The sequence below is a fragment of the Myotis daubentonii genome, chromosome 2 (assembly GCF_963259705.1).
Source record: "Myotis daubentonii chromosome 2, mMyoDau2.1, whole genome shotgun sequence".
NCBI classification, from domain to species: Eukaryota; Metazoa; Chordata; class Mammalia; order Chiroptera; family Vespertilionidae; genus Myotis; species Myotis daubentonii.
The window spans coordinates 212,700,137-212,720,960 of NC_081841.1; the positions used below are offsets into that span (position 1 = coordinate 212,700,137).

A 20,824-nucleotide genomic window follows, 5' to 3' on the forward strand; every position below is an offset into this window, starting at 1 on the left:
TGGCAGGGAACGAGACATGCACGTGTGCGCGCGCGCACACACACACACACACACACACACATACACAAACCATATGTAGCATGGTATATCAGAAAGGTGGTAGGGTTTGTAGCAAATTTAAGTTGCCAGGCAGTTGGTGATTATAAGTATTTTGGAGTTGGAGCAGCAGAAGAAATAGTAACATTTTGTTGAAAGCTTTGGCACTAGGACTTGATAGGGGGCCAAAGCCAGTTAAACAAAGAAAATAGGAAAATTCCAGGAAGAAAGGTGTTGTGTGGCCATGGAAATTTGAGTCAGTTAGGTTGTTTTTGGCAGAGAAGTGGCTACATATAACTTTATTTTTATCTTAGAAATGAATATGTTGAAAGGCTCTTGCTCCACCGGGCTCGGGTGGAGGGATGCTGGCTTTTGCTGTTCAAGGACAGTTTGAGTTAACAGCAGCCTTGGACATCAGTGCTGGGGGTAGAAGTTAGTTACTTGTTGAAACCTTATTTACTTTTGGACCCCTTTCTGGAGCACCTGATACTGTCCCCTGTGACCTTCGAATAATCAGGCTGTCGGAAGACAACATCAACCCCCGTTTAATTAAATATAGGAACATGAATGAATCCTTTTAGAAAGAAATTTTGTCCTGATCTGGATTTTCAGCTCCATTGGTCAAGCTCTTTGAACAATTACATTGTGTGTGTGTGGTTTTTTTTCTTCCTTCTGTCTGTTTTTTCCACTGTATTCACATTTAAAATCAGTTTCCATAGTGACATCTGGTGGTGGCTTTGGAACCCCAGAGAGTATGTTTGGAATGATAAACATTTTTACTTAACAGTTCCAAATTTCATCTTCTTTCCATTGTTTCATCTTATTAACAACTTTTCCTGAGAATGTCTTCATTGTGTTCTTGAGTTTGGAAAGCTGGGTATTTGCCTCTGTGATGTTTCCTTAAAGCAAATACAAGATTCTTTATACCCTGGCTGGGGAGTGCATCTAGCAAGCTTGTGTGGACTTGTCTTCTGTGCTCAGAATATACAACATAACACTACATAGAGACTGCAGAGTTTGTATATGGTGTATATAAGTGACGAATAAGATGCAGTATTATTCTGCGTATGTGTTGAAGAGAAATATGCTTAAAACTAGAGCTTAAATATGTAAAGTTTTTGTTGGTTCCTTAGAGAATTGTTTCAGGAAAAGTGAATGTATAACCCAGGGTGCAAAAAAGTAGTTACTGCAAGTTGGATGGTAGGTGAGCCTGGATTGAGTGAAGCAGGAGTGAGGTGAAGTTTTGAGAATGAGCCCTGTGGGTTGATGGATTAACTTTCAGTGATGGCTAGGAGTGCAGTTATTGATGTTTTCCTATATTAAAAGTACTGATTAGAAGTCTTCACAATACAATTTTGAAAAGTTGTTTCCCTTTTATGAGTTCAGGTAACTGCCGAAGTTCCAGGAGAAATCCGTCCATAGATGCTAGTTGGGTTTAGGAAGGGCTGGGAACAGGGGTGTAGGAATAAGGACTTGAAGTGACCGAAAGAATAAACACCGCCTCTGGCGAGTCATCTGGACAGTTGGTTTACTGGTTGTCTCAGAGCCCGGATCCCTGTGAAGGATGACTGGGATTCCGATAAGCCCCTGATTTAGGAGGTGCCGGGCTCTGGAATCTGAAATCTCAGTGTTGAGCTTCCTGAAGTTGGGCGAATCATTTCAACCTCCTTTCAAAACGAGAGCGTTGCACTGAGGGTTTCCAAGGGGTTGCCAGTCTACAAGTCTTGACTTTGAGATGCTAAGGCGAGGGCTACGGGTCTTTCTTCGCAGGTTATCTAGACGGTGTCCTGCCTTGCCGGCACTTGTCTGCTCCTGGATTCCAGAGGGGAGCTCAGTGGAGGGCTGCCTCTGTGCCTGGGGGTCGTGGGGGCTGTATCTTGTGACTGAACAAAATGATTGAAAAAGCAGAACACAGTCTCCTTGCACATGCATGTCCTTTCCCCGCCTACTGGATGCTTTTTGTCCTGGTACCTAGAATTAGAACCTACAGTTAGCGTCATGCTTAGGCGCCAGGCCCTGAGCCCCTCCGGCCAGGCACGGTCCTTGGCTCTCCTCTCCTTTCAGTGTGGGGAGGACCCTTATGTCAGCATTGAAACCTCCTTGTAGCTTCTCATCATGGCTGTGGCCCCCCTGCCCCCGTGGTCCCCAGCATCCTTGGTGCTGTGGGGTGTGTGACAGTGATGCTGTGGCTAATGATGACAGTTCAGCTAAGCGCAGCCATTTTCAACCGGCGTGCCGCGAGGATTTTGGAAACATGCAGTACCTGACTGATTAGTCAGGGGCACTGGCCTCTTTTCCCTTATTTATCAAATAAAAAAATGGCAACAGCCAACACAGCAGTGGCCCTCTGCCGGGGTCCAACCCCAGCAGGTCCAGGGGTCCCCAAAGGTGTGGACGGAGTCGGCGAAGAAGGAATGACACGGAGACAGCGTTCAGTTGATCAGCAGCCTAGCCAGGATCTCCAGCCAAGTTCTGGTCTTGATCTCCAGAGAGGTTCTGCTTTGGATCTCCAGCGAGTTTCTGTAGCCATGTTCCCTCGCTAGGTTCTCCAGCCAGGTTCTGTCCAGGCTCTCCAGTCAGGTTCAGTGTCCAGGTTCCAGTCAGGTTCTCCTGCCAATCTCTGTAGTCAGGTTCAGTCCAGGATCCCTTGCCATGTTCTCCCGCTAGGCTCTGTCTCTAGGCTCCGAGGCCAGTCCCTCTCCAGGATCCTCCGGCATGCTCTCTCCAGCAAAGTTCTTCTGTCTCTAGGCTCCGTGTAGGTTCTGTCTTCTTGATTCTGTTCTAAGTTCTGAGTCTTTCTGTCTTGTTACAACTGTATTTATACCAGTTGATTCAATCCTATCAATCTCTATTACAAAGGTTAGGGCGTTTCTTATCTCCATTCCAGGGAGAAAAGATTATGTAGTTTAAGCATGATTGTTCGTAGTTAAAGGGATTAATTACCCACCTGGCACTTAGTTGAGGGGTTTTATTCCCTCCCTAACTTCAGGGGAAAATCCCTACCTGGGGAAAACAACCTTTCTCAGAGACCTTGGTTAAAACACATAGTGCCAAGAAGGTGAGCAAACATATTAAGAACCGTATGCCATATATGCCAGGTCCCTTGAAACAGCAAGCATGGACCGGCTCCCGGCATATTCCCCCTTTTATATTTTTTTAAAGCAAGCATTAAAAAAAACCTCAAATGCTCTCTTATATCCATTTTAAGAGTAGGATTGGCGCTTTCCGCTATTACCTGAGTCCTGATCTATCACCCCAGGAAGAGCTTGCCAATCCTGCACTTTCCCAGGGTGGAAAGGCTGCAGTGGGGTTAAGGATAAGGCTCCTTGGGCCTACCTTCTCCCATGCCATTACATTTACCTTTCCTTCCTCAGAAAAGCATGGACATATTTCTTGTATAAAATGTTCTGTCTGACTGGGAGTAACCTTAATTCCTCTGCTAGCAAGCATATATGTTAAAAGATCAATACAGAGTCTTTTTTCTTTAGACTCAGTATGGCACATCTTCTTAATCTAAAGATCAATACAGAGTCTTCTTTCTTTGGACTCAGTACGGCACATCTTCTCAATCTAAGTTCTGTACTATCCACCTTCTTACCCTATTTATCCTCTATAGGGGGGTCTGTAGCACCCTGGTGGAGTCCTATCCGTTCCGAGTGTGGGGGTTTTTAAGGGGGGGGGGGGCTTACCTAAGGGAATCCTGTTCCAGGGATTCCCAAAGGTGTGGACGGAGTCGGCGAAGACTATCCACCCTCTTCCTACGGTGGAGTCCTATCCGTCCCGAGTGTGGGGTTCTCAATGGGGGGGCTTACCTAAGGGAATCCTGTTCCAGGGGTTCCCAAAGGTGTGGACGGAGTCGGCGAAGACTATCCACCCTCTTCCTACGGTGGAGTCCGATCCGTCCCGAGTGTGGAGGTTCTCAATGGGGGGGCTTACCTAAGGGAATCCTGTTCCAGGGGTTCCCAAAGGTGTGGATGGAGTCGGCGAAGACTATCCACCCTCTTCCTACAGTGGAGTCCGATCCGTCCCGAGTGTGGGGCGCTTACCTAGGGGTCCCTGTTCGGGCGCCAGATGCCGGGGTCCAACCCCAGCGGGTCCAGGGGTTCCCAAAGGTGTGGACGGAGTCGGCGAAGAAGGAATGACACGGAGACAGCGTTCAGTTGATCAGCAGCCTAGCCAGGATCTCCAGCCAAGTTCTGGTCTTGATCTCCAGAGAGGTTCTGCTTTGGATCTCCAGCGAGTTTCTGTAGCCATGTTCCCTCGCTAGGTTCTCCAGCCAGGTTCTGTCCAGGCTCTCCAGTCAGGTTCAGTGTCCAGGTTCCAGTCAGGTTCTCCTGCCAATCTCTGTAGTCAGGTTCAGTCCAGGATCCCTTGCCATGTTCTCCCACTAGGCTCTGTCTCTAGGCTCCGAGGCCAGTCCCTCTCCAGGATCCTCCGGCATGCTCTCTCCAGCAAAGTTCTTCTGTCTCTAGGCTCCGTGTAGGTTCTGTCTTCTTGATTCTGTTCTAAGTTCTGAGTCTTTCTGTCTTGTTACAACTGTATTTATACCAGTTGATTCAATCCTATCAATCTCTATTACAAAGGTTAGGGCGTTTCTTATCTCCATTCCAGGGAGAAAAGATTATGTAGTTTAAGCATGATTGTTCGTAGTTAAAGGGATTAATTACCCACCTGGCACTTAGTTGAGGGGTTTTATTCCCTCCCTAACTTCAGGGGAAAATCCCTACCTGGGGAAAACAACCTTTCTCAGAGACCTTGGTTAAAACACATAGTGCCAAGAAGGTGAGCAAACATATTAAGAACCGTATGCCATATATGCCAGGTCCCTTGAAACAGCAAGCATGGACCGGCTCCCGGCAGCCCTCCAGTGTGAAGGGATCAAAATAATACCTTTTTTTTTTTGTCAGATCAGAAAATATCATACATTTTTTGTGGGCTGCAGAATTTTAGTAGTTTATGTGTGCTGTGAGATAAAAAAAAAAAAAGTTGGAAATCACTGCCTAGCATCCTGGTGAAGAGCCTGAGTTCTAGAATCAAACTGGCTCAGATCCTAGTGCTACCAAGTTACTGTGGATCTTGACTTTGCTTCTTCAACTCTAACGCTTGGGCAAGTTCATTACTTTATGTGAGCTTCTGCCTCCTTATTTTGTAAAACCGGGATGAAAATCATACAAGTTTTATGTCTGTTAAATGACTTAATGCATGTAAAGCACCTAGTGAAATCCTTGGCATACAATAAATATTTCTATTATTAAATGACTAGAGGTCTGGTGCATGACATTTGTGCACTGGAGGGAGGGTGCGGGGGAGTCCCTCAGCCTGTCCTCTGCCCTCTCGCAGTGTGGGATCCCCCAGGGGATGTCCGCCTGCTGGCTTAGGCTCGCTTCCCCAGGGGTCCTTAGCACTGCTGCAGAGGTGGGAGAGGTTCCAGTTACCAGCCACTGTGCTTGCCAGCCATGAGCCCGACTTCTGGCTGAGCGGCGCTCCCCCTGTGTGAACGCAGTAACACCAGGGGGCAGCTCCTGCATTGAGTGTCTGCCCCCCTGGTGGTCAGTGCATGTCATAGTGACCGGTCATTCCGCCGTTCAGTTGATTTGCATATTAGCCTTATAAAATATAGGATTATAAATGCAGTGAATACACTTGTATTAACATGAATTTGAGCATTTTGTTTAGAAGAGACTATTCAATATGCCCACATTCCCCTTTGACAGTCAAAATTCACTTTATAGTTACCTAGAAGCTGTATTAAATAATGTTGTTCTTTTACGAGGATGCAGTAATTAAAATACATCACAACCTAACTATCTTAAAATCACCACATGATATTATAAAACATATAGTCTATGAATTAATGAAACATGAACCTCTGAGCATCTCACTATGCATATTTAATATTTAAATGGCTAATCAATGCCATCTTAGTTTTCGTCCATACTTGTGTAGAGCCACTGTGCTGTCTCACATTTAACCTTCATTAATATCCAGGGATTACCCGAAATTTGGAAACTTCCCCCTAACATGTCTGGGAGGTCATGCGAAGGCCGTGGCTGCGCCCCCAAGGCCACCACAGAAGGCATCGATAATAGTACAGTGCAGTCTGGACACTTGCACACCAGGCACAGAGTGGCATTTGATGGAAAATAAATAGCTGACTTGCCTGTGATTTAAGCCTCATGCGATCCTTTCCTTTTCTATTTTTTCTTTTCCACCCAGACACTAGGAAAAGCTATTACTAGTATATATGAACGAACATTGAGTACACTACTTCTGAATACTGACATGTTAAAAAATGAATGAAATATGAGGTTCCACTTGGCTTTTCACATAAATTTTGCATACTACACGTGGGTCATAGGAACAGCAGGACTGACGCGGAATTTGCTGGCGCTGCAGTCAGGGATCCGTGGTGTCTGAATGCAGTCTGCATTTACTGTGGCCCTGGGAAAGTTCCTCCTCTCTCTCTCTTTTAAAAAAAATATTTTTATTGATTTCAGAGAGGAAGGGAGAGGGAGAAGGAGATAGAAACATCAATGATGAGAGAGACTCATTGATTGGCTGCCTCCTGCACGCCCCTTACTGGGGATTGAGCCGGAAACCTGGGCATGTGCCCTGACAGGGAATCAAACTGTGATCTCCTGGTTCATAGGTCGATGCTCAGCCACTGAGCCACGCTGGCTGGGCCCTCCTCTCTTAATCCAAGTGTTGCATCCATGATTTAGAGGTAATAACACCACATATGAAAGCAGGTTGGATGTAAGGATTACATGAGATAATGCCTGTCAGACAGTTCTCCTAGTGCTTGGCATATAGTAAACTGAATGAATGTGTTTCCCTAATTATTGTTGTCATTAAATGCCTACAAATCACAGGTCGAGGGACACAATTTACAGAAGTGGATGATAGCAGCATGGACTGCTTGAGGATTAGAACCTAGAGGGGCGAAGACACCATGTACCTGTCCTGTTCAGATTTGCTAGTAATCCTTCACCTGTCCGGTGAATGAGGCTACACTGTCATGAAAGGCAGGACGCAAGAGAAGCTTATGTGCATTTGTGTGTTAATATGTAATCCCAGCAGAGAGAACGTTCTGGGACTCCCCGGCTGCCTTGTATCGGCTGATGGGAGTGATGGAAAGCTGAAACCGGAGAAGAGTATTTTCTCCTGTTTACTAAGGGCACTCTTCTCTCAAGCTAAGGCATGCTATTTTCGCCTGGCCGCAGTGGCTCAGCGGGCTCCATCCCTAGCCGGGGGCGTGCAGGAAGCAGCCTATCAGTGGTTCTCTCTCATCATTGATGTTTCTGTCTCTCCCTCTCCCGTCCTCTCTGAGATCAATAAAAATATTTAAAAACAAGACACACATACTATTTTACTAATTTCGGGGGTAGAGTGCATAGACTATGTTTGGACCAGAGGAAAAGGCAAACGTGCTTGAGTTTATCTGACAGTTGTCGCTGCTGCATGGGGAGACCAGGTCGCTGGATTTGATTGAAGAGTTCCGAGGCTCTAGTCCTTATTTCTGTGAGTGTCATTCTTGGTCCATTTATAAATTTAAGTCCATGCATATTGAAGTAGTCAGTAGGGGGAAAATCTCATTTATTTTGTTAGATAACATCTAACACTACCAAACAGGTTACAACTTACAAATAGCAAAGTTACCAAATATGAAATAGATGATCATAAAATGAATATTTATTGCTATTCAGAAGCATTATAATTATTATCGCTTCATTAATTCTTAGCAAACCTTCAAAACAGAATTGCGTTAAATGGGAAATTTCATGACTCAAGAGTTGTGGAGTTTCCAAAATCCAACCTGGACCATGGTGTCGAACCCTAAAAGCAGAACTCGTTTGGAATGGTTAGTGCACGTGAAAAAATGCAGTGATGTGTTTTTGGCAAGCCAGAGGACATGATTACACTGGGTTAGCCTAAGAGAAATGGCTGTTTTCACTGTTCATCACCCTGAGAAGAGGTTAATCCTGGGATCAAGTGAGATTTTGACTAATTTCAGTGGTGGGGCTGAAATGATACACTAACCCTCTCCTTTGTAATTATATAACTCCATCTTTTACTAGTCGACTTAAATGAGATATGTGTCCTAGGTTGGGTCTTAATTGAGGACTTTTCTGTACCAGTTCCAGATCTCTATTCATTTTTCACTCATTTAAGGAGTAATTACTGGGCTTTGGGCAAGGTGCTGGGTATACAGGTATTTGAGAACCATGTGGCCTCTGCCCTTTTGGAGCTTACGGTGTAAGTGGGAGAAAGTATATTTCTAGCACACGGGTTGTCTTGCCGTAAGAAACTGAAGTTTTCATCACATGAGAGACCTGAGCAGTTCCTTCTTCTGGACTTTGAAAGGCTATCCTCTGGTTCTCAGCCACTAGGCAGGGCGTGTCTATCAAACTAAGACGTGCGGACGAGTGTTGCTCCAGCCTCTTCCTCTTAACTGTAGCCGGGGTCACACGAGTGCAGCGTGGGGAACGGGTGCTAGACTGTGGGGCTCAGATCGGGGCCATGTCTCTGGTCTTGTCTCTGGTTCCTGGATAAAATCTAGAAAAGTCAACTCATCCTAACCAACCATAAATGCCATCCTTGGAAAAGCAGATGATGGGGCCATTCGATAATGTCGTAGTACATCTCATTGGTTTGTTTGGAAATGTAAATGAGATAATATTTGCAAAGTGCTTCACATAGTACCTGCCACCTAATACCAATAATGACAAATACTTGAATAGCCAAGTCCCATTCTAATCCTTAGCATTGTAGGAACTCATTTAACCAACTTGGGAAGAACGTACTGCCATTATCTCCATTTTATAGGAAAGCAAACCGAGGCACAGAGCTGAGCTAACTTGCTCCAGGTCTCACAGCTGTGACCCATAAGCCCTCCATCAACCAGAGTCGTCATTTAGGTTGACACTTTCTCGAAGTGGCAGTGTTGGGGATTGTTGACAGGCCTCCTCATGGTCTCCTCCTTTCTCCCCAGGTGTCATAGAGACTGCAGACCGCCTGGACCGCGAGTCCACCTCCCATTACTGGCTGACAGTCTACGCCACGGATCAGGGTGTTGTGCCCCTTTCCTCGTTCACAGAGGTCTACATCGAGGTGGAGGATGTCAATGACAACGCACCCCAGACTTCAGAGCCAGTTTATTCTCCAGAAATCATGGAGAATTCTCCCAAGGATGTATCCGTGGTCCACATTGAGGCCTTCGATCCAGATCCTAGCTCTAATGACAAGCTGACATACAGAATCACAAGTGGAAATCCACAAGGGTTCTTCTCCATACATCCTAAGACAGGTATGCCTTAAAACTATCGTATGAAATGTTCTTGTTTATACTTACTCTCCCAATAGGGGAACATTTTAAGAACTAATGCTCCGATTTTCTTTAGTTTTTAATAAGTTGTTTTCCTTTGGAGTTGTTCAAAACAAGTCTATTGCCAGCTGAAAATTTAATCCAAGTGTTTTTTCCTTTGAATTTGCTTTTGTAAAGCGATTTTATGATTTTGCGCATTAGTAGAGTTTCATTTGCAGCTTAAAAAGCAAATATTGTTTCAGTAATAGCTGCTAAATTAGTGATATCTCTTAAACTTACTGCAAACTCTAAGGCTGTTAAGTATTCCAGTTTCTTAACTACTTTTTTTTAAATATAAAATACTAGGGGCCCGGTGCACGAAATTCGTGCACTGGGTGTGTGTGTGTGTGTGGGGGGGGGTGTCCCTCAGCCCAGCCTGCCCCCTCTCACATACTGGGAGCCCTCAGGCGTTGACCCCCATCACCCTCCAATCGCAGGATCAGCCCCTTGCCCAGGCCTGATGCCTCTGACAGAGGCGTCAGGCCTGGGCAGGGGACCCTCATTTCCCCCCATCACTGGTTCTGCCCACAGCCCAGGCCTGATGCCTCTGGCCCAGGCATCAGGCCTGGGCAGGGGACCCCCAGACCCCTCCGATTGCTGGCTCTGCCCCTTGCCCAGGCCTGATGCCTCAGCCAGAGGTGTAGACCCCCATCACCCTCCGATCACCTGATCGGCCCCTTGCCCAGGCCTGACGCCTCCGCCTGAGGTGTCAGGCTTGGACAGGGGACCACCATCTCCCCCCGATCACTGGCTCTGGCCCCCGCCCAGGCCTGAGGCCTCTGGCCCAGGAATCATGCCTGAGCAGGGGACCCCCAACTCCCTCTGATCGCTTGCTCCACCCCCCGCCCAAGCCTGACGCCTCTGACCCAGGCTTCAGGCCTGGGCAAGGGGACCATCATATCCCCCCAATCCCCGGCTCAGCCCCCTGCCCAGGCCTGATGCCTCGGCCAGAGGAGTTGACCCTCATCACCCTCTGATCACCAATCACCGGATTGGCCCCTTGACCAGGCCTGAGGCCTCCGGCAGAGGTGTCAGGCCTGGGCAGGGGACCCCCAGCTCCCCGAGGTTGCAGGCTCCGCCCCTGTCCAGGCCTAACGCCTCTGGCTGAGGCGTCCGGCTCGGGCAGCAGGGACCCGCAGCTGCAGCGGCCCCGCGATCGTGGGCTTCGCTTTAGGCCCAGGCAAGGGACCCCTAGCTCCTGGGACTGCCAGCTTCGACCGTGCCCAGCTCCCATCGCTGGCTCCACCCCTACTTCCTGCTATCACTGGCCAGGGCGGCAAAGGCGCCTGATTCTCCGATCATGGCTGGGGGGCAGGGCAAAGGCGGCCCCAGGGCTGCCTTTGCCCTGCCCCCCAGCTCTTAGCTCCCCCCTGGGTTTCCGATCACTGTCAGTGGCAGGGGGCTTCTTCCTGCTTTCTCTTTCGCCTCCCTGCATTGTGCCTACATATGCAAATTAACCGCCATCTTGTTGGCAGTTAACTGCCAATCTTAGTTGGCAGTTAACTGCCAATCATAGTTGGCAGTTAATTTGCATATAGCCCTGATTAGCCAATGAAAAGGGTATCGTCGTACGCCAATTACCATTTTTCTCTTTTATTAGTGTTGATATTTTTATTGATTTTAGAGAGGAAGGGAGAACGAGAGAGAGAGAGAGAGAGAGAGAGAGAGAGAGAGAGAGAGAAACATTAATGATGAGAGAATCATTTATTGGCTGCCTCCCGCATGCCCCCTACCCGGGCATGTGCCCTTGACCGGAATTGAACCTGAGACCCTTCAGTCCGCAGGCTGACGCCCTATCCACTGAGCCAAACCAGCTGCAGTCTTGACTACTTTTTATGAAGAATATCTAGCGTTCATTTCACAATTCACAGTCTTTTTGTTGTTGTTGTTATGTTGTTTGGAGTTTTCCATAGAGCAGTAGGGATCAGGATTCAGTGTTTTCAAATTGGGAGCAGTTATTTTCTTGAACTGATATTTCAGGTTTTCTGTTTTCTCCTCTCAATGTCTGAACCCTTGCTTCTAAGCAGAAGGCATCTCGACTCCGAAATCCTCTTCCAAAATTCTAACAAACTTCTAACCGTTATTCCTTTACATTGGACAATGTATCTATTTTTTTCTTAGTCCTTGGTTTCTCCCCCTCCCCCCCCCCATTATTTTGCAGAGAGAGGGGGAGGGGGTGGGCAGAGATATTCACCCTAGCTGTCATTTGTGTGTAGTGGAAAGTTGGCTATTGTTTATGCACTGAAAATTTCACATGTGGAAATCTTCAGTTTCTTAATTAGAATTGAAACAGGAACCATCATATGACATTGAGAGATTATTTGTAGGAAAATAAAGGTACTTATCAAATAGATCACTTGGCCTTTGAGTCAAGATGTTTTGGTGATTCAGTACCTTCCTGTGGAATCTAATTATGAATTCTGAAGAAGGAGATTTGCTGTAATCTGCATACCTCTATCATGGTTTTGCTTTTTAGGTCTTATTCAAGGGGAGCTGGCCTATTCAGTTACTGGTTTGTCTGGTTGATATATGTCAAGGGAATAATATACGACAATCAAAATTAAAGAGGCATTCCCAGCTTCCTTAGCAATCTTTTTTATCCCTTATTTGTACCATTTTTTTATTACATAATTTCCTTTGTTCAATTTAAAAGGAAGCAATTATTTTTTACTCTATTGTAGTAATTTTATTTAATTTTTATTTTTTCCATCACCATTTATCCCCTCTATGCTGTCTTCCACCTCCAGGCCCCCACCCGCCCCCCCCACCACCACCACTATCACCACACTGTTGTCCCTGACAATGAGTTCTCTCCCCCTTTCTTTCTTTTTTGCTCAATCCCTCCACCTCCTGCCCCCAACACCACCACCCTCCCACCGCCATCAGCGCTGTCTGCCTGCTCTCTCTGAGTCTGTCGCTATTGCTTGTTAGTTCAGTTTGTTCATTAAATTCCATACATGAGTGAAATCATGTGGCACTTGTCTTTCTCTGACGGGCTTATTCCACTTAGGTGCATGCATGCTGTCACACAGGGTAAAATTGTCTTCCTGTTTACAGCAGAGTGTGGTCTTCCATGGTGTGACTGCCCCACGGCTTTTCACCCACTCACCTACTGATGGGCACTTGGGTTGAAGAAACAATTCTTAAGGTGGAAAAAAACCTGAATTCAATATTTGTATACTCAAATGTCTGTAGAAAGACACCTGATAGAGATCGTGTGAGTGTATGTGTGTGTGTATGTAATCTTTTGTCTTTTAAAAAGGCATGTTAAAATGTTAGTTTTAAACCTCTTGTTAGCATACACCAACTTTCACAGAAACCCTTTCTTGATAGTTAAAGGTAAACACCGGTTCAAGATGGGTGTTGCGCATCTAGGATTTGCTTTTGCTTTGAGATCGTTGGTCATGCTCTAGCGTTTGGCCAGATTATTTCTGCTGTGCTCCTCTGATGGAGCCTTGGAGGGAGGTTTGGAGTCACAGGAAGCCAGCAGTTGGTTAATGGTTGAGCCATATAAGAACTTAATTATACGGGACAGAAACGGGACCTGAGAGTTTTTCCTCTGGGAAGCATTAGGGGCAGGGCGCAGGACCCCCAGCCTATGAAAAAGGGCTGGAATTGAGAGATTATGCAAGAACAGGAAGACCTGACACAGCATCTCTAAGTGGTTAATAAAAGGCTCGTGTAAGCAGTGCAGTTGCACACTCTTTACCGCACAAGTAGGGACCACATCCAGCCTGCTTCCTGTGAAGTCACTGAAAGAAAACTGAAGAGCTAAAAAATCAGGCACTGCCAGATGTAAAAGAAGCGAGATTAGAAATGCATACAGATTCTGAGGGAGGATTTCAGAGTCAAGAAACTATTTGCCTGAAAGCAAGGGGTGGGGGTAGGTGGGGCGGGCCGGCCTTGAGAAGCAGAGACATTTAAAAGTCAAAGCCGCCAGGTAGTAATTCAAAAACTAACAAACATAACCACCCCTTTTAAAAAATGGTTTGATGATTTAGACTTTAAGATGATTTCATTTTTCTTCATGTTGTCTTTTAGATTAGGTTAACTTCTCTGTTGAAGAGACAGGCAAGAAAGCCATCCATGGCCTTTTGAATGTCTGAGCAAATATAGGTCTGGACCTGTTGTATATTTGAGGAGAAAGGAACTTAAGGAAATTCTCTCTGTTAGAGCCTTTGTGGGGAGGGAGCCTTGAAACCGTGGTTATCTCTGGGGCCTCTGAGGTAAAGATAGCGCTGCTCTCCTGTTATGTCTTGTGCAAATGGGATTAATGTGGCATTGCCTCTCCCTTTTACATCCCTCTGTCCTGACAACACTTGGGAAGAGATGTTTGCAGAGACCTCTTCCTTAGCATCAGGGAGACTACCCCCCCCCCTCCCCCTCCAGCTCCAGCCCCAGCCAGCTCCCAACCCTGGGCAGGAAGCACATGCGTCCTGCTGCCGGGACAGCAGAAGAAAATTCATAAGGATTACAGAGAGGGTTTATTTTCTTATGGGTTGAGGCAGGTAACAGTGGGGAATAACTACAGTTAGTACATAGGCATGTTTGTCTTGAGGTATATCATAGACTGTGTAGTTAGTAAAGAAGTCTGATAGTTCTGCCAATCACCTGATGGCTTTTCAGATCAAGAAATCATCATATTTTGCCTGGCCGGTGTGGCTCAGTGGTTGAGGGTCGACCTGTGAACCAGGAGGTCACGGTTCGATTCCGGGTCAGGGCACATGCCCAAGGTTATGGGCTCGATCACCAGTGTGGGGCGTGCAGGAGGCAACCGATCAATGATTCTCTCTCATCATTGATGTTTCTATCTCTCTCTCTCCCACTTCCTTTCTCTCTGAAATCTATAGAAGTATATTTTTAAAAAAGAAATAACTACATTTTACCATGGACATTGTTGCAGAGTGTAGTAAATGTAGCTTCACACGGCCTGTCTGATGGCTCTATTCCCTCAACTCAGCAGAAAATTTGCACGTGATCCTCGGGGTCCAAAAGTGCAGTGAGTGCTTCAAAGAATCCTTCTTCCTCAAGACTTTCAAAGCAGACGTTTTTCTAATAGGGAGGCCAGATTGGGAGAGCTGATGAAAGACAGTCTGGTCGAGAAAGTTCCCATGATTTACTGACCCAGAACACCACCTGGAGGTCCTGAGTCATGTTGTTTAATAATTACTGGCTGAGTGAGAAAATTACTGGGCTGGAAATCCAGAGGTCTGGGCCACAGCGAGGCTTTCCCTCTGGGACCCTGGGGAAACGGGCTCCCTGGCCCTTGCGTTGTGTGACCAGCGATGGTTTTTGCACGCCCTGCCCGGTACGTAAGGCCCCTGTGTGCAGAGGGCGGCGCACTCAGAACCGGGTGTGGGGAAGATGCCACAGCCTCTCTCAACGAGCATATGTTACTTTATTAACATTACAGAAGACAATATACGTGTGCATCTCCATTGGATAAACAATGTTGACGAAGTAAGATGAGTGTAACTTGCTTAGGAGCCAGTTAGGAGCAATTTAGGAGCCTGGGGAGTGTTCGGCGGGCGAGAGGAAAGCCTACGTTCATGGCCGTTGAGATCATGTGTTTATGCAGCAAGTGTAGGTGAGCTTCATCCCTGTAGGCAGCGCATTAAGAGATGCTTTGAAAGGTGGTCGTTGTCGAGGAGGGTGAAAGAGCAGAGAGAAACGGGGGTGGAGGGATCGATAGTGTGCTCAGGTCTAATACATCCCTGCGGAGGAAGTGGGGATGCGAGTCACACGGGGGGGACACTTGGAGTGGTGAGTTAGTGGCCAAGAGATAATGTTAAACGAGTTACACTTGATGGAAAACCTTAGCTACCAGAGTAAGGGTAGAAGGGGACTATTTATGTGATGTTTATAAACAGTGACCTATCTTTGAGTGTCTCCATGCGATCCCTTGGAACATGATGTGTAAACATAAATGCAGCGACCTCGCTCAGTCATTTTGGAGACAAGACCTCCCCAGCACTCTTCCTCCCTTCGTCATGCCACGGCACAATACTTAAAAACGAGACCAGAAAACCTTCCGAGGCTGGATTGGATCATCTGAGTTTTGGGTTCCAAATGACAAGTTTGAATGAACCTTTTTTATCTTTCAGCCAAAGTTTTGGTGCTCGATTGTGGTGCCAGGAACTGTCTTTCTACATCTCAGATGGTTCTTATTATATTGTTTATAAGGAGAGTGATGGAGTGTGTTTATGTGGTGGTGTTTTTTTTCAGGGTGTACAGCAGGGGTCCTCAAACTTTTTAAACAGGGGGCCAGTTCACTGTCCCTCAGACTGTTGGAGGGCCGGACTATAGTTTTAAAAAAAACAAACTATGAACAAATTCCTATGCACACTGCACATATCTTATTTTGAAGTAAAAAAACAAAACGGGAACAAATACAATATTTGTATTTGCATGTGGCCCGCGGGCCGTAGTTTGAGGACCCCTGGTGTACAGGCAAAAGAGGCTCGATCCATTTCCCTTTCCTGATGCACACACAAAATTTTGTTGACACCAGAATTTTTTATAAGAATTTTTTTATAACCTTATTTTGTCTGATTATGTCCAATATCAGTTAGGGTGAAATTTGCTTCTTTTAATATAAATTGTGCAGTTGCTGAGGGTGGGAGACAGATAAGGTGTAGAATGTTAGATTGTCTGAACCTCCGCCACCCGGCCCTGCTGACAGACGCGTCACGGCCTCGTTGTGGTATGTCAAGGACAGCTAAGGAGGGGAGTCCCGGACAATGGGGACCAGTGTGCTTCAGGGGTTCCATTGTCCACAAGTAGCCTCGGGAAACTGACATGACCCTCGCAAAGCATCTTCTTAGTCCATGTTTTCCATTTGAACTTCGGAGGAGTGATGTGCAACTTATAATGGGCAGATACACTTTAGAAAAGACCAACATTTTATTCTCTTATCTGTATGTTTGGTATTTTCCATGCTTTAGGACGCAAAGCAAGTATTGTCTTTTATTCTTGAAAAGTTTTATTGACGTCTAATTGACATACAGTAAATGGCGCATATTGAAAGCCTACAATTTGGTAAGTTTTGGCAGAGCTATCAGACTGTGAAGCCATCACCACCATGGGGCAGTGAACATACTCATCATTCCCCGAAGTTTCCCCTTCTCTCTGTTCCTGGCCCATCGTCCTTGCTCTGGGGGTCTACCAGTTTCCCATCTCTCAGGATTCCGCCATTGTTCTTTCCCAGAAACCACAATTTCATTTATTTTGTCTTATTTTCTGTTTGTTTCATGGTGGAGGGTGAATCTGATCCCCTGGCTAGAAGTGGAGGGTCAACTATTGCTTTTTATCTGAAAAAAAATAAAAATAAAAAAATGCTTATTTAATTTTAGAGCTGCCACAAATATGTGTTATACTGTTAAACCCTCACTTAATAAACAGTAGGAATCTTCTTAACCAAGATTTTTTTTGTGTTTTTAAGGAATTAAAATTGAATTTCTAGATTTATTTTAAACCTAAATTTAGCAACATCCTGAGTATGTTTCTAGAGTTTGTAGTTTGTAGAAATACAGATCACTGTACAGTTTCTTCTGTAAAATTGTGTCACTGTGTTGAACCTGCGGCCCAGAATCCTGACCCTCCAGTTCTGGCTGGTCCTCCTCCCCCAGAATGCCACTCCTTCGCAGTATAGTGTGCTTACCAAGACCAGGAAGTAGATGTGTGTTTGAGGGTGTGTGTGTGTGTGTGTGTGTGTGTGTGTGTGTAACATACTTCATAAATTACATTACTTGTTATAAATACGTAATGAATTCACATAGTACAAAATTTGAAAGGTCCAATGAAGATACCCATGAAAATTTTTGTTCCCGTTCAGTTCCCCAGACAGCTTTCTTCCTGAATATATTAGCTGTTTCATTCTCTGTATTCCTGATGCTCTGGTGTCTGGATTCTCACTGTCAGAGACTGCCCCTCTCAGGGTTCGATGGTTCTTAGGAGGCAGTAAATGACTCACCTTTCATGTGCCCGCTGGCCAGTCCAGACCCCATCCTTGGGGCCACCCTTTATCCAGCCAGTATCCCCAGTCCTTACCACCCCAGGGCCAGACCAGAGAAGTAGGGCAACAACGCCTGAGCTCCAGGCCCACGGAGATCCTCAAACTGGCCGGTGCTGCGGAAACCACAAGAAAGGCTCCTGCCGGCCTTGGTGCAGCCTCCTGTGGCCCTGGTGGTATGGGCAGGCGTGCCCGGTGGTATTGCCTTCCATGTCCCTCTTCTTGGGGATTGTGGGTAACCAGGTGTCTTTTCAGTGACAGTTGCTGTCTGACCTGTTGGCCTCACCATCCCTGAATAATAACAAAACCTACGTTGGAAAGCATGGTAAAGCCATAAAATGTTATCGTAGCTAATAGGCATGCTCATCTATGTTCTAGTCCAGGATCACATTATCACTATTTTTTTCCTCCATCAAAGTAAGTGGCATTTTATTGTGGCTGGAACAGAGGCTGAACAAAGTGCAATAGGAAACAGCTACAGCTGCAAACAACTTCCAAGGATTTCCGGTGACATTTGATAGCCGCAGCGGAAGGAAACGGAGGGCCAGTCACTCACAATGGCAGGAATTCATTTAAAAAGAATAAGTGTACCTATTTGCATTCTTTTTCCGAAGATATGCAAATATTATAAGGAAGGATCAATAGGTTTGTCTTACCTAACATGCTTATTTTTAATTTTTTAGTGAAGTATGTTATCCTAAAAGCCTGAAGGAAGTCAGGTTTTATTCAGTGCCTTTTCTCTACACATGTGAAATGATGACATGCTTTTCTTTTAAAATCTGCTGATGTTGAACCCTTAGGATTCAAGTGGTATTCCGTTTTTTAAAACATGTTGCTGAATATCACTTGCTAAAATTATTTTAAAGACCAGTATTTTAAGATTTTCCGCGTTTAAGTGCCTGCGTGCAGCTCCCCTTTTCTTGTCGACATGGGGTTAACCTTGAAAGTGGGCTGAGTTTCTTCCCCCCTCTCTCTCTGCTGTAGCTGACATTTGTAGGCATGATGAAGGCAACTTCCAATAAAGCACATTTGGCTTCTGACCTTATGTTTGTCCTGGTTTTCATGCCACCAGTTTCCAGCAAGAAACAGCTACTCAGATAGAATTTAAACCAGAAGAGAAGCCTGGAGATTTCTGGGTGTAAATTCCCGCTCAGCCACTACCTGTGTGACGTGATCTGTTTGATCAGCGCTTTCTCTGGGCCTCGGAAAGTTTGAACTCCGTGAGCCCCGAGCTCCCGTACAGACTGGGCCGTCTGTGAATAGAATTCCATTCTTGGCTCCGAGCCTAATCCTGCCGGCACCAGGGTGACAACAATAGCTGCTCAGATGGCCCCAGCTGCCAGAGAGCCCTCGGCAGGCTGTGGTCAGAGGCTGTCTTAGAACAGCCCCTAAATAAAGGCATCACGATGCTGTGGAGCATCTCTGAGCTCATGACCTCCAGCTCCAAGGGGATGGATGTGGAGTGATAACCGTAGGAAACATTGAGCGCTCCCTTTTGGCCTATAAGGCCACCTGTATTTTTAGAATGGGGCTCTGGGTAGCGATGCCCAGCCTCCCTGCCTGCCTTGCAGGTCTGCTCGGCCTTTATTTTCAGTGTGGGTGCTGGTCTTGCCTGTAGGGGACGCAGTCCTGGCTCAGGTCCTCGAGGGCAGGACCACCCCATCTTCATTTGTTGTAGCCACCAGAGCCAAACATGATACTGGATGTGTGGTTGCTGCTTAGTACTTACTTTCCAGTCGACTCGCACAGGTGTTAAAAGTCAGTACCTGTTGGAAGAGACAGCTCAAAAGTCTGCCCAGGAAAACACTGTCCCTGGTTTAGTTTCTGCCCTTGTCCCTCCCGCCTGTGGTGCCCTCTGCCCACCTTCTGTGCAGACCTCAGGACTTCGGCTGTGATCTTTGCAAATGGCAGTGAACAGCCTTGTTCTGAGAACATTTTACTTTATTAAAGCTGGTTGGGGCAGGTATGGACAGAATGACAGTCGTCTGCTACATGGAAGCTGTAGTTACTATCTCCTGCTTCCCCGTGCTTTGCTTACTTTAATCATTTATTTTAAAAATTAGAATGATTACCAGTTGTATTGCCTCCTTTGTTTTCTATACATTTGATTACTCCCTGTAGTTTTTTAATAACTAATTCAAAGCATGTTATGTTTTACTAGTGTACCGTGAAAATTAACAGTATAGAATAGTACCCTGTAAAGTCATAAAACATTTCAAATGAAGACTTCAATACAACGTAGAAAACAGTATGCAATGGTGGTCGCTTGGCCGGTCGGCTTGCGGTTGGCTGGTCGTGGATGGCCTCACTTGCATAGTAGGTGGTTGGTTGGTTATCCACAGGAGCAGTGGGGTTGGCTAGACTACATGTCTGATCACCCAAGTTCAAACTTACTTGGAATACAGAGCCCTTAGCAAGAGCCCTTGCTTTCTCTCCGCTGTTTTCAGTATGCACCCTACGCTCTAGGCCCTCTTACTGTTTGCTGAATGTAGTCTTTTGCCTTCTCCCCTTCATCCTTGTGTCTTAAACACTCTGAAAACAAGACTGTCTTAGTCATCTGCATTCTTACTGGATAGCACAAAGAAGCGGAATGAATGCAGAGAGGGAGTTTCACCTATGGGGACTATCTCCGATTATCTGTACCTACTCATCCTCTAATACTCACCAGCATGTGCATTCTAGTCCATGAAATCTATTTGATCTCTTAAACTGAGCAGTTTGTCAATGGTTTCTGGCACGGGTTTGTAAGAAATGTCAGAGAATAAAAATTTCTAGTGAAGCATGACAGTTAACCTACCATTCTCTCTTTTCTTAAATGAACTCTTTCTCTAAATGTCTAAAGTAGCATAGAAAGGCTATGAATCATTTTTAGTGATATTCATAAAATATAGGACAGTTTGGTTTCTTAGTTTTACATACACGTATGGGGGTAAACTTGAACTGATAATTGGTGAGAAGATAATGCAATCTGTTCTCTCAGCCCACCCATATTTATAATAGTATTGGTCTACAATTTTCAACTGGTGTGCCGCAAAAAAATTTTAAAACATGCAGCTCCTGACTGTTTAGTCAGGGTCCTGAACCCTTCTCCCTTAGATTGTCCGATTTAAAAACAACAGCCAAAAGAGCAATAGCTGTCCTGTGTGAGTGAATCAGAATTATAGCCGTTTCTTTTGTCGTATCAGCAGAAAATATAATGTACCTTTTTGGTGTGTCATGGAAGTTTAGTAATTAGTTTATGTGTGCCATGAGATGAAAGAGGTTGAAAATCGCTGCTCTACAGAATGGGGTGTTTTTCTAGGTCAAGGAAAGAAAGTTTTGTATTTTCATTTCTATTTTTAATTTAATCGTGCTTCGCAGAAAAGAAAGATAAAACACAAAGTTACAAAAGCCAGCACTTGAGTATGCATTTT

The 20,824-nt window shown here is 45.6% G+C and overlaps 1 protein-coding gene across 6 annotated transcripts in view; it reads left to right on the forward strand.

The window, feature by feature from the left end:
* The window catches only part of FAT1 (FAT atypical cadherin 1), a 121,658-nt gene that overhangs the window by 52,297 nt on the left and 48,537 nt on the right, over positions 1–20,824 (forward strand). For all 6 annotated transcript variants that reach the window (XM_059685610.1, XM_059685615.1, XM_059685613.1 and 3 more), the window contains one exon: positions 9,029–9,343. In XM_059685610.1, coding sequence (XP_059541593.1) covers positions 9,029–9,343 — 315 coding nt within the window. The remainder of the gene's footprint in view (positions 1–9,028; positions 9,344–20,824) is intronic.